At 42.9% G+C, this 14792-nt stretch overlaps 1 protein-coding gene across 2 annotated transcripts; it reads right to left on the bottom strand.

Moving 5' to 3' along the window:
* Positions 1-14792, bottom strand: LOC133137224 (endonuclease/exonuclease/phosphatase family domain-containing protein 1-like). Of its 2 annotated transcripts, XM_061255368.1 has the most exons (8): positions 13830-14792; positions 13577-13748; positions 8271-8322; positions 3587-3697; positions 2249-2380; positions 1519-1648; positions 1122-1316; positions 1-610 (listed from the first exon to the last, which is right to left on the bottom strand). In XM_061255368.1, the coding sequence occupies exons 1-8, from the start codon at positions 14431-14433 to the stop codon at positions 414-416; spliced, it is 1593 nt and encodes a 530-aa protein (XP_061111352.1). In that variant the 5' UTR covers positions 14434-14792; the 3' UTR covers positions 1-413. The 2 variants fall into 2 exon arrangements, with proteins under 2 accessions (XP_061111352.1, XP_061111343.1); XM_061255359.1 differs by having other exon boundaries at positions 13577-14792.

The raw sequence follows: 14792 nt of genomic DNA, 5'->3' as shown, positions 1-14792 counted from the left end.
TTTAGGTGAGGTAACTGTGTAATCAACTGCTATGCGTTCTTATTAAAGAATTACCCAACACCCCACCAAGTCAGAAATATCATTCCTCTGATACATGGCAACCATGTGTCAGGTGTCCAACTTTATTGAAAAAGTCCTTCTCCAGGAAAATGTTTACCATGGAAGAAGTGAATCTTTTAATGTCACATGGTCACCTTCATTTTAATGTCCCCTACATCAAAAAATCATGAACATCTTTTTCATGAAAACAATTTAATAATACTATGTTGTCGTTTGTGATGTACAGGGAAGATAAAAGGCACTCTTGGTGCTGTTCACATTGGTAGGTCAAGTTGCACAATTCCATCACATGACATGTGCACGTCCTGCATGACCTGTCAGGTGGTCTGCATATCCCAGGAAGAATAGGTGTGTCACCGCTCGTGTTTGGACATGGGTTCCCCTCGTTCCACCACTGCGACACTGTTCCCGTTTTGGATCGGCTCCTTCTGGGTCCTGTCGATGAAAAACTCAGCCATGACAGGACAGTGGTCTGATGCCACTCCGCCCCATGACCAGTTGTCAGGGATCCAGGGATTGGTCAGACCCTCTCGCACCACCAAGCAGTGACCTGCAAGGACAAGTGAACAGATTATAAGGGCTTCCACACAAGTATCTTTTTCAAGATTTTTAACAATCACACAGCCTTGAGAAATGGTTACAATGGCAAGCTCTCGTGGAAGATATAGTCAGACAGACTATGTTGCAGAAGTTCATAAAAGCATATTCACAGGTTCATGCTAGATTTGATCATGTCATCTCCTGGAGTCAGATCAACCCCACCCATCACATGACCAGACGGATGGGCGGCCTGTAGCCTAGTGGTTAAGGTACATGACAGGGAGGTCAGTGGTTCGATCCCCAGTGTAGCCACAATCCATACAGCTGTTGGGCCCTTGAGCAAGGCCCTTAACCCTGCATTGCTCCAAGGGAGGATTGTCTCCTGCTTAGTCTATATCAACTGTAAGTCGCTTTGGATAAAATTACATGTAATGTCACTACGATTGATACAATAAAATACAGAAAATACAACAATACACTGCAGTTAAAACACACAGGTATAGACACAAACACAAACGCACCTGTGTAGACCTTCTTGAGCGATCGGCTGACCCAGATGTTGTCCAGACAGAGGGAGCCCTGGGGGGTCTTGGTGCTAATGTTGGTGAAAACAGTCGCCGGGACTAGAGCACTCAGCTTCTCCTTCTTTAGAAGATCCATCTCTCCACTGTCTGGGGGCAGCCCAAAGTCTCCCAGCACCAAAAGGTCCCTTTCTCCTGTTCCACAACAACAGCTTTCATGTTCAGAGAGCAAAAAATGTGCTAATGCTTCCAAGGAGCTTTTAGTCTCATTAAAGATTAAAGAGGACCACATTTTTATAAACATTACTACAATATCGTTTCCTAATTTCCTGTATTCTTTTCTCATTAATTGTGCTGTCACTTGAAGAGACACAATAAAAGTGATCTGGAGCCTGACCTCTCAGTTTCTCCAGAGCACTGTCAGCGAAGCACTTGTGCTCATCAAAGTGATTCCTCCCGTTCACTTCCCCCTTCGATGACGGAGCTTTCAACCGGACATTAACAACGGTCACCTCTGACGACCCCATCTGTTGAATGGAAGTCACATTAAGTTACATTACTCACAAATACTGGATGAGTACCAGGTTAGGATTCCATTCCAGCCAATCAAATTGTCCGTAGATTTGTGTCAAATGCTTTTCCCTCAGTTCTGATGACGTCAGTGGTTTAAAGAGAGATTGGACACCTGCTTCTGTAAATTCAGGCCCATCGGGATAGGCTGTGAGTAGCCTTGCAGTTGTATGTGTAGTCTTCAGTGAAGAAAATAATAATAAATTATGGCCTCTACCATATTATCTTCATTAGTAACAGCTCCAGCGCAGGCTGACTTTTATTGGTTGCATTTTGAACTTTTACAAGGCCTATACAGTGCCAGATGAAGTATCCAGGAGTCCTGTGCCTGAACTTCATAAAAATGACAGGGATGCAGTGTTGTTAGCATTTGCATGTTCAAATCCTGAGTGAGACTCTGCTATTATACCATGGCACTTAGCCTTCAGAGCTTCCATAACTGTCCTGCTGTATAAATGGATACTGTGAAAAAAGGATGAAGCTATTAGCACATGCAGTGAGCAGATAAATAACATTAGGCATTAGAGTACACTGTTGTTACATCGTGCCACACCTACATTGAAATGTCCAAGGTATGGCTTGGGATTTGGGTGCCTCCCATTGCCATTGACAACAGGACTCTCCAGGAGGAATGCGTCCTTCAGCTCGATCCCAGAGGTGCTATCCCAAAGGAACCCGGAAAACTCTGCCTGGAAGGGACAGGGAGAGAGAAAATGTCACAGGACACAACAGTTTAAAACATTCAGAAGTGTTTTGCCTGAAAAGGGTGATGAGCTGCTTAAACTGAAGAAAGAATCACCCAGCACATCTGTCAACCACACAAATGATCATTTTAGTTACATATTTTGGACTACACAATCATAACTGTATAAATCTGTACAATGAAAGCTACTTCCTTCAATTTTGGACGGTGGCCACTTGCATGAATATCCTCCAAAATGCAAGCCATTATATTACATTACATTAATGGCATTTGGCACACTCTTATCCAGAGCAACGTACAACAAAGTGCATACCCATAACCAGAGATAAGTGCACTCAAAGATCCTAGAGGGAAGTACAATTTCAACTGCAACTTCAACTATGATTTCAAAAGCCTGTGGCAAAGGAAGGACGTGGGTAAGCAGTGAAGTCACCATCGGCTGACAAGGAGGGGAACACCCAGATAGATCAGACAAGATGAGGAAGAGTGACTTTGCACAATCGGTCCCGTCAGAGATGTAGAAAGAGAAGTCACAACAGAAAGAAAAGGGAGTCAAAATACTTATTAAGTCTGAGCTTAATAAGGTTTAACAAACACACACACACACACACACACCCCACATACACACACACTCACACACACACTACTGACACAGTCTCAGTGAATACAACCCGCACACAAAGCATCCAATCTCACCCTAGCCCCAGATACCATTGGTGGTTGAAAAGCAAACAAAAGGGAATTGATTGAGAGGAAAAAAATACAATCTTAATCAGGGCAGAGGGCTTGCAAAGTTTAGCTCATAATATCACAGTGACTGTCCTGGAATATTGATAATAACTACATATCACAGGCCTTATTCCCAAAAAAAGGAGGCAGATATACAGAATAAGTAGTGTTTTGAGTGTATGAGGTCACAGTGCATTTCTTATGGGTGGTGGCAGGGTATATCCAGTGGAGGCTTGTGCCTTATTTTCAGACTCCATACACACCCCTTCTCTCTCACACACACGCACACACACACACACACCTCCCTTCCCTCTCCTTTTGCCCTTCTGTGGTATCCCAGAGCAGTATGTAATAGGACTGTCTTCGTTGGTGGGGTAGTGGGTGGGTTTTGGCGATAAGCCCCTCGTGGGATTACTTTCTGTACTGGCACTTAGTCCTTTTCTTTCCTGGGGGTGATCCCTACCTTGTGTAGCTGTCCTGTTGCAATTTCAGAGACGAAGCATTTCCACACCCCCTTTGGGCCCCTCCACCTCCGGACACTGGGCAAAGTTCCCTGGTTCAGCTCCACACAGAACTGCAGAGACAAGGGAGGGGTGTCAGTACACAAAACTCTCTCAGGGTCAGTCAGTGCATTCTGCACCGGAATGTCAGAGAAAAAGTACAGTGTACCGCATCAAATCTGACCACTGTAACAATATAACAATGCATAAAGTGCAATGAAACACATAAAAGAACTTATTTCAAATGCAAAAAGACAGTGTAGCCATGTTTCCCTAAATATCAGACACAGGCCACATCAGGCCCCACTGGCAGGGCTCTGCATAGGAAATTAAGGTTTTGTTTTGGAGGCCTGACAACTGCATGAGGTGAGGGTGAGTGCACGGCTTAAATGAACTCATAATCTAAAAACAGGACTTAATTACATAACACACCCCTCTTTGTGTTTCGTTCACAGCACCAAAACAACAGCGCTGTTATTCCAATGAACATGCCGCCCTAATGCACACACACACTGATACACAAGACATCTAAGGACAGGTGCTCCAGAGAGTACTGGAGTTCGTTCTATTCCTGGTTCGAGATCAGTGACTTGTGAGTGTAACCAGAGTTCGGAGTACTGCAGCATGTTCTACTCCTGGTGACTGGTCTGAGGTCAGTGGCCCGCTAGTGTAACCACAGATATGAGCACTGGAGCATGTTCTACTCCAGGTCTGAGATCAGCAGAGTGAGAGAGATTTCAAATGATGAGTGATTATGTTAATGTTTCCCCACCTGAATTAATTATTTGAAAATGCGGCATATCTGGATAAAATGTAACATGCTCTGCAAGTTGCCCTGAGTAGCAACATCTTCCTCGCAAAAAATATAGCAATATGTTAGGAGATCAAGAAGGCTGACCCAAAATCTTAAAACATAAGGTCAATCTACAACTGGCATACATTTAGAGTACAGTTGAGTTGGCCAACTGTCAAATATAAAGACAGAAATATTAAAACTCAAATTCAGACATATTGAACAGCGTAACAATTTGTGTGACGGATTGGGTCAATGGGAAATGACACACTGGAAATGAGATTTTTTTTATATCTGACCATTTCAGTAATTGAGTTAAGAAAAGGCAAGGGCTCTAAATGTAGGCAGAAGAGTTTTTGGAAAGGAAACACTTGGCATATATCACCCTGATGAAGTTCTTTTAATTAGCATTTAAAATAAAGGGTGCTGTCCAAGGGCTGGACCAATACCAGCATGAGGTCATGCATTTCCAGTATGCGAATGGACCCTTGTTCTCCAGGCATATGTAAAAGTTCCACCAAAGTCAAAATTACTGCAAGCAGACTGTGCAGGATATAAATCACCTCGTAGAGAAAGTAGAGAATGTGTCAACCACTGTACACCTGAAGCTACCGAAACAATAACTCATTCACTGAATTAAAATGTCTGGAAAGATTTTGCCTGCCAGGCCTGTTTTTGATTCATTATTATGAATGGGCTTAAGAAATGGATTCACAGTTGTTCATATTTAAAACATCTAGAAGTTTAACCTATTTTGGAGCCACAAGGCAAATGCCATTGTAAAAAACAATTACATTTTACTTGAAGTTACATTAAAGTTGATGATGGTTTTAATGTAAATTAACTCACTGGAGGGTCTGTTAGAACCATTAATCGAGAAAAGAGCACCCTTTCAATTGTATAGACTGATTCTGTGATTAGGTCAAAGCTATTGATTGCTTAAAAGTCAAGATAACAGAACCTCAAACAGATACAGGTACAAATCTTTGCTCGATGTTGCTCCAATCCGTTGTGCTACAGTACACAAGCAATCATACTCTTTGTGGTGCCTGAAAAATCAAAAAATGGCCACTATCTCCAATTCAAAGGTTGCAATTTGTTCTTTTTTGCATTTACATTGCTCGTTTACATCGCCTACTAAGCAGCTGTTGATTTTCATAATATTTATATTCTTCCTCAATTTGAATGCCTATTTACGACTGTATGCCAATCCCGCTGTAAACATAGAAGGAGCAGCAATAATGCCCTGCTGAACATAGTCAAACCCTTCTACTCCACTCCTGTCCAAACACACCAACTGTACAGGAGGACAGAGGAGAGAGTCCATACTGACAAACCAGAAGTGTCACTGCTGAGAAGTGAGGTGGGGAAACCCTTGCTCCCTGGCCAGCCAAAAAGTAAACTATAAGCACACTATGGATTTCCAGCCATGGCTGATGCTGACATGGTCTGGATTTCGTCCAGGTTTTCAGGTGCATCACTGCACTTCTTACACATACTTATACTACATACTGTACCCATCCATCATAGGACTAAGAGAGCAATAAGACCCGTTTCCTGTCATAAGACCTGAGAGTCACCAAGGCCTTTATCACTTTTCATCTGCCACCATATTGATAAACCCCCACACACTCAACACCAAATTACGCCACTGTACAGTTCCCAGTGCTATGAGAAAGAGCTATTTACCAAATGGGATAACAAAATAGTTATTGTTAGTCCAAATGAACAAGCTAGCACAGTCAAGCAATCTTACCAGCTTCTTCATTAGCAGTGCACTGTTAGTCCTAATTGTGTAGATTAGAAAGATAATCTACAAACAATCAATCAAATGTGACACTGTTTGTACTTGTGAGCAAGACATTCAATTCCCTCAAGCCACAACACTGTAAAACTATCTGTGTCCAGTATACATTGGACCATGTCTTTTCTCCAATATAACCATGGTTATAGAGTAACCAGATATTCATATATTGATGTTTCACTCTACTGAAGCCAACACTGCTGTATATTATATGGCATGTACATAAACTGACACTAGGATTAGGTTTCGACTCAAGTGCTTTGGGAGCATCCAGTTAATGCCCCAGCCCTTAGTGCAGTGACATACTCCATGGAGCAGAACCGCATCCTTACTCCTCTCTAAAACCCAGACACAATGCATGTCGGAAGTAGAACTCATAATATAAATGATAATAAATCACTCTCATTACTACCTCACACCATAGCATAACTAGTTAGTGACTACTCCATATGATAGTATAATGAATGGTTAAGGAACTGGGCCATTCTACCCAAAATACTTCTGCTGAACCTGAATTGCTTCAGCAAAATATCCAGCTGTATCCAGCTACAGGCTTAGCTGGTGAACTGTGCAATGAGCCAGACCTGAAAAGGCTGAATATTCAGTACTCTGTCTCAGCGTGGTTCTGCAGTCTGTTCTGAATCCTTACATCAGAACAGCGAACTCCAAGAAGGAGAAACAGCTCCCCTGCCACCTCTGTGCTCACAGCCATGTTCTGCTAAGACGTGGGACAGCATGCACTATACGGTGTGGTGTCTTACATTCTCTCCCTGGGAAAGAGAGTGGCGTACCTAGGCCTCCTCTGCTCCCCCTTATCTCCGTGGCGACGCTGCACCTACGACCGCTCTCGCCCTTGAGCTGTGATTTACTGAATGCGGGGAGGCGGGGAGAGCACAGACGTCCGCACTACATCACAGCGCTTTTTTCCCCCTTGCAGTTTGTCTCACCACTTTCAGACACACCGAGGAATCAGAATGACTAAGATCATCGCCCTGACTCTGCGGCATTCAGACATGAGGGAGGGCAAGAGGAGAGAAGAGAAAGACAGGGAGGGGGTGAGAAGGAGATGAGGCGAGAGAGCTCATGCAGTTATTTTGCCACAGTGTAAGATATTTTCATCTGTACCCAGTAGCATGTAGGCTCATTGGCGTTTTTAAGCCTATTCTGTTGTACGGTGTAGATCTGATTTTAAATCTGAGGGACCTGGTATAAATTACTTAGTCTGTTATAATATAATTTTATAATACATATTATTTCTCTAACTGTGTGTGAGTGTGATGACATTTGTTTCCAGTGACACTTGTTACTAGAATACCCGAGTAAGAAAGCCTACAGCTATTACAGCTGAATCAGGAATCAGTATACGTGCAGTTTGTTTGGTAGTACAAAGTAACAGGGCGCAATGATTCCAAGGTTTCCTTGAGCTGACTTGCACACCAGAGGACAAGGAAAGCCAATCTCACCCACAGGGGTACACAGACAGAGAGAAGAGCACAAGTGAGAACCCCACCCCCTCCGGAGCCGGCCAATCAGAAATGGAGCCCGCATAATTGGTGTGTGAAGGTCAGGAAGATGACGCAGAAGACAAAAGAAAAACTGGTTCACCCATCAGTTCCATTCATTAACCTCAAATTCCTCTCTGCCCCAGTGTTCAAAGGACTGTATCCCACTTCCTGTCATACTGTAACACTAAATATAGCTGTTCAGCTATGAGATCTGCAAGGGTTATTTTCAACAAGCTAAAATAAAGGCAAAACTAAATGATAGCAATGCAAATGCAAAGACAGAACAGCACTGATACATAGAAAAAACACTTTAAAGATAATTCTGTCACCAATAGAAAAGAGGTTACATACATTTAGCATGGCTTTAGCAGCCTGAGCATCAGGGCGCTCATGGCAATGATAGCAGTCAAAGATGACAAGCCTTTATTGAGTGGCCGTGGGAAAATTCCACTCGCGTTACAGTATGCAACCTTTTGCAGAATGAGAATGCGCAAGACTGAGAGAAGTTGAGAGGAGGAGGGGGAAATTAACAGCTGATATAATACCTTCTCCAGAGCCTCTCTGTCGGCCAGGTCTTGAACTGCTAAAAGCTTGATGCTGTAGAGAAAGGGCAGAGAGATACAGAGTGACAGTGTGAGCAGTTAGACTGATTCTATGTCAGGAGATATGACTAGGGGGCCGTATAAAAAAACAAAATGTACAGTCGTCTTTTAAACCCATTTTGGAAGATCTTAAACTCAGTCTACAATGTCTATATGTTCAGTTATAATGACATAATGACAACAATGAAATGTGCATCGTACAGTGGTGAAAATCGCATCAGATCAATGAGAAAATGCTTTTGTTCAGAGGTGTGATTTGCAGATTGGTAGACATAATGAATAGAGAAGAAAAATGCCAAAATGATAATCTAAATAAACTAAATTAGCATGAACCCAATACCAATACTGTTTTACCAATTATAAAGCATGAACAATATGTCTTCTCTGGTAACATAATTTACACTGAAAAATAGGTATTGAAACTGGATGTTATGTCAAAGCTGATGACATATCACTGAATGATATGTCATTCACAAGTGTAATTCTGTAATTAAGTAAAAGCATATCTTTATCACTTCCTGAATAACACTGTTACACAATGTTGAAGCAGTGATGAGCTTCACGGTACCAGGGTCACAGTATCTTTACTTTATCTCTTTACTGAGCTTCATTTACTGTATATTCCTGGAACCACGCATTTACGGTTCCCTACAGTCTCCATTACATAACTCGAACCTGTGCCAGACCTGTGATAGAGACAGCTTCACTCTGCCAAAACAGCACTGAATGTATCCGTCTGCAACATTCCACATGCATTCAAACCAATTCCTTATTATTTATTCCACACTCAACTCAGCTGGTCAATCTATCGTATTAGATTGGTGTAGGAATTTTGTATTGAAATTTGTAGGCAGAGTGACAATGATCTAAACAAGTGTCACATGGCACATGGTCTCAGTTTACAGGACACATCATATGCCCTCGCTTGTTGTATTTCCACTGTGGTAATTAAAGCTGGGTGTTTTCTGTGGATAGTTAAGGATCCTATAGGCTTTCCCTACACATTGACACCTGAGGACTGACCTTGTCCTGTGTAATTGTAGGACCTGCAGGGTTACACATGCAGTAATTACAGAAGATGCAGAGTTCCTGATTGTTATGTAATGGGAAGGGTACAGTTGGCTGTGTGTAGAGGAGGAGTTGGATGTCACCTTCTGAGTGCTGACTTGAATGCAGATCAATATGGTTTTCAAGCCACAACATTTATCATTTATGCCTAGGGAAGCAGATCGATGATGTCCTGATGAGACTGCAGCTATAGATGACTGCTGTTTTTACAGAAAGGAACTGTCAGATGGACCCCGTATGGGAAAGAACTGCATATGCAGAGCGTTGTAGATGCACAGTAACAGAAATATTATGTTGTAAAAATGTTTTAAAAGTGGTAAGGCACTGGCCTACCTTTGACAGCTAAGCCTGGTTATGTTTTTTCGGACATAGTGAAATCCATAATAATTTATTAATTAGGATCTACAACCCGCACTCCGCAAATATGCTCACTTTTCCTCAACAATCTCAAAATTCAAAGACCCTATTAGACATTGGTCTTCATATTAAGTTATGACTGTGATAGAACTAATTGGCAGAGTGCTAAACTGTGACCCTGCAGCAGCAGCCATGGCTGTGCTTATCAGGAGATCGCTGACTCCGAGATGTCTGCACACGCTTGTTTATCTTTACCCAGGGCCTGCGGATATGCCGTACTTCCACAATAAAAATGTCTTGCTTGTGAGCCAGCGAGAAGGTTTCCACTGGAGCTACTTGGTGTTCTTCTGAACATAGGGGTCAGGGGAATCCAAGCTGGTAGTGGGAAAATATTTCAGCCAGAGGGTGAAATATTACATCACTACATCGCTTGTGAGTCCACAAGTTGAGTGGAGTTCTACAGCCTGCATGTGGACAAATTACACGAAAGATCTTAGGCAACTGTAACCCACTCTTACCATGGTGACAACAGGATGCAAACAGGATGTTGTAGTGATAACAAAGACAGTTTAAGGCTAGAAATAAATATTTAAGATTTTAAAGATACCATGACGGAAAACAAAATCTGTAATTTATAGTAAAGATTGTCCATAAAGTTGATGAGCAACTTTTTTCAGTTGCCTTTGCATCTAGTTTGCTTCAGAAAATGTTGACATTTGTTGAAATAATTATAAAACTCCATCAGAAAGAAATCAATAAAGAAATAAATAAAGACTGGAATATAAAAAGATCAGCATAGAGAAGTGTGTTCAAGATAATAGCATCCCAGGTGTATAGTGGAGGGCTTAATTAAGTGTACATTACATTACACTTAATTAAGCCCACTTAATTAAGCGTACAGCAGGATTGGGACACTATCAGAAGACACTGAATGCTCATGGCACTGACACGCGATTAGGATTCAATGCAGTGCATAGCTTTCTGATATGAAATTAAAGCAACGTGTTTTTTTCATGAGCAATGTGACATTTTTTTTGACAACTTTACAAATGAAAAATTTGTGAAAAGGTGACTAAAAAGTTCAATCTAAGATGTGCTACTTCGACCTATGGGTTTAATTGCGTGTACTGCTGGTTGAAACAGGGATTCCAGCAGGTGAGGGTTGGTTTAAAAAGGGCTTGTGTCTGCCTGACAGCCTGCTTTCAGTGAACTATACTGGTGAGGCCCAGGCTGGTGAGAGACAGGTTTTAAGAGGGGATGCTCGAAGCTTTATGTTGTACACTGCGCTTTGTAGCCCATGGCAGGTGAAAAAGAAGGGAAGGGTCTGTAGCAGAGGTCTGTAATTCACGATGCACTGCAAACTGCTGCCTCTATAGATTTTACACTTGGGTAGCTGAAAGGCTTCAAACGATTGAGTCAGCTCGGAGCGGCGGGCCTGGAGCCCTGCCACAGGGTGGGGGCTGGGGGTGCGGGGCCTGGTGCCTCATTCAGGGCAAATTATCACACAGTTCAGAATCTTATCACACAGGACAGAGTCTTAAATGTGTTAACCATGACCATTCAGATCAAGCACCTTTCCTAGCATTGGCCTCCTTGGCCACTCTTTACCTCAGCCAAGAACGCTTAAACCATGCTGTAGTTTCTCGAAGGGTGCAATTCCACAGCAAAGCCCATGACCGCACATACCGCACAATGAGGTCCTGTGTGTCTCCTTACAGGGATCAAAATATTGTATCTGAATCTGAATCAACCCTTTCACTCACTTTCCCACATCTCCCCAAGTTTGGGAGGCCAGTCTCTTCCACTGAAACAGTCACTATTTTTGTCAAGAGGTTCAGCTGTTGTTCAGACCAAATATCAGAATGTTGACAAAATGTGACTAGGACTCGGAACTGTACTGTCCTCTCAGGTCTACTTTTGCACTTGTTCTTGTGATTGATTTGCACTTTGTTGTACGTCGCTCTGGATAAGAGCGTCTGCTAAATGCCACGTAATGTAAAAAGTGACTTTGACCGTGGAATGATTGTTGGTGCCAGACAGGGTTGTTTGAGTTTCTCAGAAACTGCTGTTAATGAGAGGGGTCAGAGGAGAAGGGCCAGACTGGCCGAAGCTGACAGGAAGTTCACAGCAATGCAAATAACAGTGGTAAGCAGAAGAGCATCTCTGAACACACAACAAATCAAACCTCTAAGTGGATAGGCTACTGCAGCAGAAGACTGAATAAGTCTAAAAAAGAAGTCTAATAAATACCTAATAAAGTGCTCACTGAGTGTTAAAGCAGCACAATTGCATAAAATCCTGTGACTTGGTACAGCCCCAGTATGAATGAATACCTATGGTACTGCATTTGACTGGGGCTGAGATTAAAGTAAGCCTTTGACCCACTAACTAATCCCATCACGGCAAACTGCGCTGATTGTGTTTTCTTTCATTATATCACATGTTCCATGGCACTAAAAACAGGAAATATTTAAATGCAAAAAATAAATACTTTGTCTATATAATTCAGCAGATTAATAGCAAAAAAATAGAGAAATAATGTTACAAAAGGTTTTAAAATAAATTTATGTGTGATATCACATTACTTCAACTGAAGAAACAGTGAAGTTAATTATTTTCTAACAGTGTTTCGTCAACCATATTATATTTTCTCCAAACTCAGCTTGCCCACTCATATTTGTAGGCACCTCTCTTCACAGTGGTATGCTCTGTCAATCAGAAGAGTGCAGACAAGCAGAGGTCACGTGCTGCAGCAGTGGTCTCTTTAATCCGCAGCACACAGCTGGGCTTCAGAGGCACGCTGCACCCACTGCAGCAGGCCCAGGCAGACTGCAGGCACCTGACTGACCTGTCACTCCAGCAAGGTGAGAAAAAGGACAATCCCAGCAACTGAAACCCTCTCTCCCTCAGCCGTGCTACAGCACATATACTGCCCTGTAGGGCCATCAGCCACGGTTCACACTGGTCCAATCAGGATTTGATACCTGAAACTCAGGCACATCATTACGCTGAATGCTCAAACAGGACACGCCACCCAACAGCCCCAAACGGGTTATGCTCAAGGAGCTATGGTCTGCAGGTTTATAACACTACAGACGGCAGTAAAAGATTCATTGACAGAAAATGTGCACTGTCCGCGATAGTGAAATACACTACCTCCGACATTTTAAAGCAAAGATGCAGAAACGGACTTTCCATGCCAATTAAGCGTGGAAGGCAAAAAGGCACAAACAACCAGCAGGTCAATTTTCAAAAGAACTGGAGTAAACTCTGACTCTTTGCCCTGCTCTTCCTCCTACATGTCAGCACTCTGGGAGAGGATGAGGATAGAGGAGGGAGAGAAGGGTGAAGACAGGAAGAGTAAACGTGACTGTCTGTTCGCAAATAGCCAATAGTCGATTCCCCAAGCACACTGACCTTTAGTAACCATGACTCAGAAGATTTTGCTGACTTGGAGTTACTCTCCCCTTGAGGGAAGTGAACAAACGCAACAGGGCAAGAGCAACCAAGAACTTGTGACAGCCCAACATCTGACCAAAACGCAAACAATTGCTCATTTTGCCTTAGGTCTGCATAAAATACCAATATCCAAGGGTAACTCACAGTCCCTTATTTCAGAGTCTTTGTTGCTATGCCTATTTACTTGATCTAAAACAGGGTTAGAATACGCTTATAGTCTTACAAGTGACTAATTTTCTTGTTTCTGATATTGCTCATTGCTTCCTTTTTGCCAAACGTTTCCCATAGCAACCAGCAGAGCATCTGATCAGTATAGCTACAAAATGTTCGTTATGTACCTGTAGTGACTAGTGGGGAAAACTTACCCATTTTCAAGTAGTGTCATACATACAACTTCCTTCACGCCGGGGTTGTTTGCCTTCTCAACCGAACAGCACTGCAAGTTCCAGGTTGCCACTCGGACAACCGCTTTGTTGTCACGCATTCCAGAGAATACTTCCACATTGGGCCGTGCTGAGATGATCTGTGTCGGACCACCTGGCGGAAGATCGAGATCCTCACTCTGAAGGCTGAGAGAAGTTGGACTGGCGTGAGACTTGCTAGTGCAGGCAAACCCACCGTTGGTATTTGTAGAAGGCGTTCTAGAGCGCTCCACAAATATCTGGAATCTAATTTTGTCCAGCAGAGTACAGTTTATTTGATTCACTTTCACTAGATCCTCTATGCTTTTAAATGGTCCATACGCTTTCCGGTAGTTGACAATGTTTTGAGCAATTCTCTCTGTGATGCCGCGGATACTGACGAGTTGCGCCGGCGTGGCAGTGTTGATGTTCATCCCGGTGCACGCCAGATGTTCGTGGTTGTGGTCTTTGCGCAACGACGAGGAGGGAGAATGTTGGGACGAACCTGTCCGATTGCTGACACATATCTCGAGTTTAATTGCTTCTAATTTGGCGGCTCCCACCCCGCTCACCAGGGCCAGGTCCTCCACTTTCTTGAACCCCCCGATGCACTCTCGATACTCCACGATGTTTTGCGCAACAGTACGATTTACTCCCGGCAGCGTCATGAGCTCTTCCTCGGTGGCAGTGTTAATGTTCAGTCGCTCCTGGTTGACCATGATGTGACTGAAGTTGCACGCTGCGCTGAACTTGCGCTTGCTGTGACAGAAATCCATCGGATCTTTAGGAATTGAACGATGGCACCCTAAATTCCCTCCCATGTTGGATCACTGACAGTTACAGTGCAAAAAAGAACAGAAACGGATGGACACAAACAGAAATATCGTTGAGCTACGTTCCTTACTACATATCTGGTTTTTACCGCGGAATAAGCTTAATTAGGCTAAATGTATTTGTTATATCAAAACTACATAATGTTGATGTTAACTACGAAAAGATACCAGGTTATATTATCAGGTAGCCTACTGAATCCGAAGGTCCGTGTCCTTCTTGAATTCCATGTAATCTTGCTTGCTTTTTATATTCGTTTACTTTCCAGGCAGGTACATCCTTGCATGTCTGCGAGCAAGCGCGTAATTCAAGCGGTACCTACACTGCCGTTTGCTCAACGCAGCTCTGC

This window comes from Conger conger, chromosome 1 (genome assembly GCF_963514075.1).
Source record: "Conger conger chromosome 1, fConCon1.1, whole genome shotgun sequence".
Classification (NCBI taxonomy): Eukaryota; Metazoa; Chordata; class Actinopteri; order Anguilliformes; family Congridae; genus Conger; species Conger conger.
The sequence above is the reverse complement of the archived record's forward strand: the minus strand, read 5'-3'. Positions and strand labels throughout refer to the sequence as shown.

Bases quoted from the DNA above. Each gene is read 5' to 3' on its own strand.
- LOC133137224 (XM_061255359.1), bottom strand. From the start codon at position 14,433: ATGGGAGGGAATTTAGGGTGCCATCGTTCAATTCCTAAAGATCCGATG. The intron at 2,381-3,586 runs GTAGGGATCACC...TGTCCCTTCCAG, and splicing joins CAACAGGACAGCTACACAAG to GCAGAGTTTTCCGGGTTCCT. The intron at 1,649-2,248 runs GTAGGTGTGGCA...TCCATTCAACAG, and splicing joins CATACCTTGGACATTTCAAT to ATGGGGTCGTCAGAGGTGAC.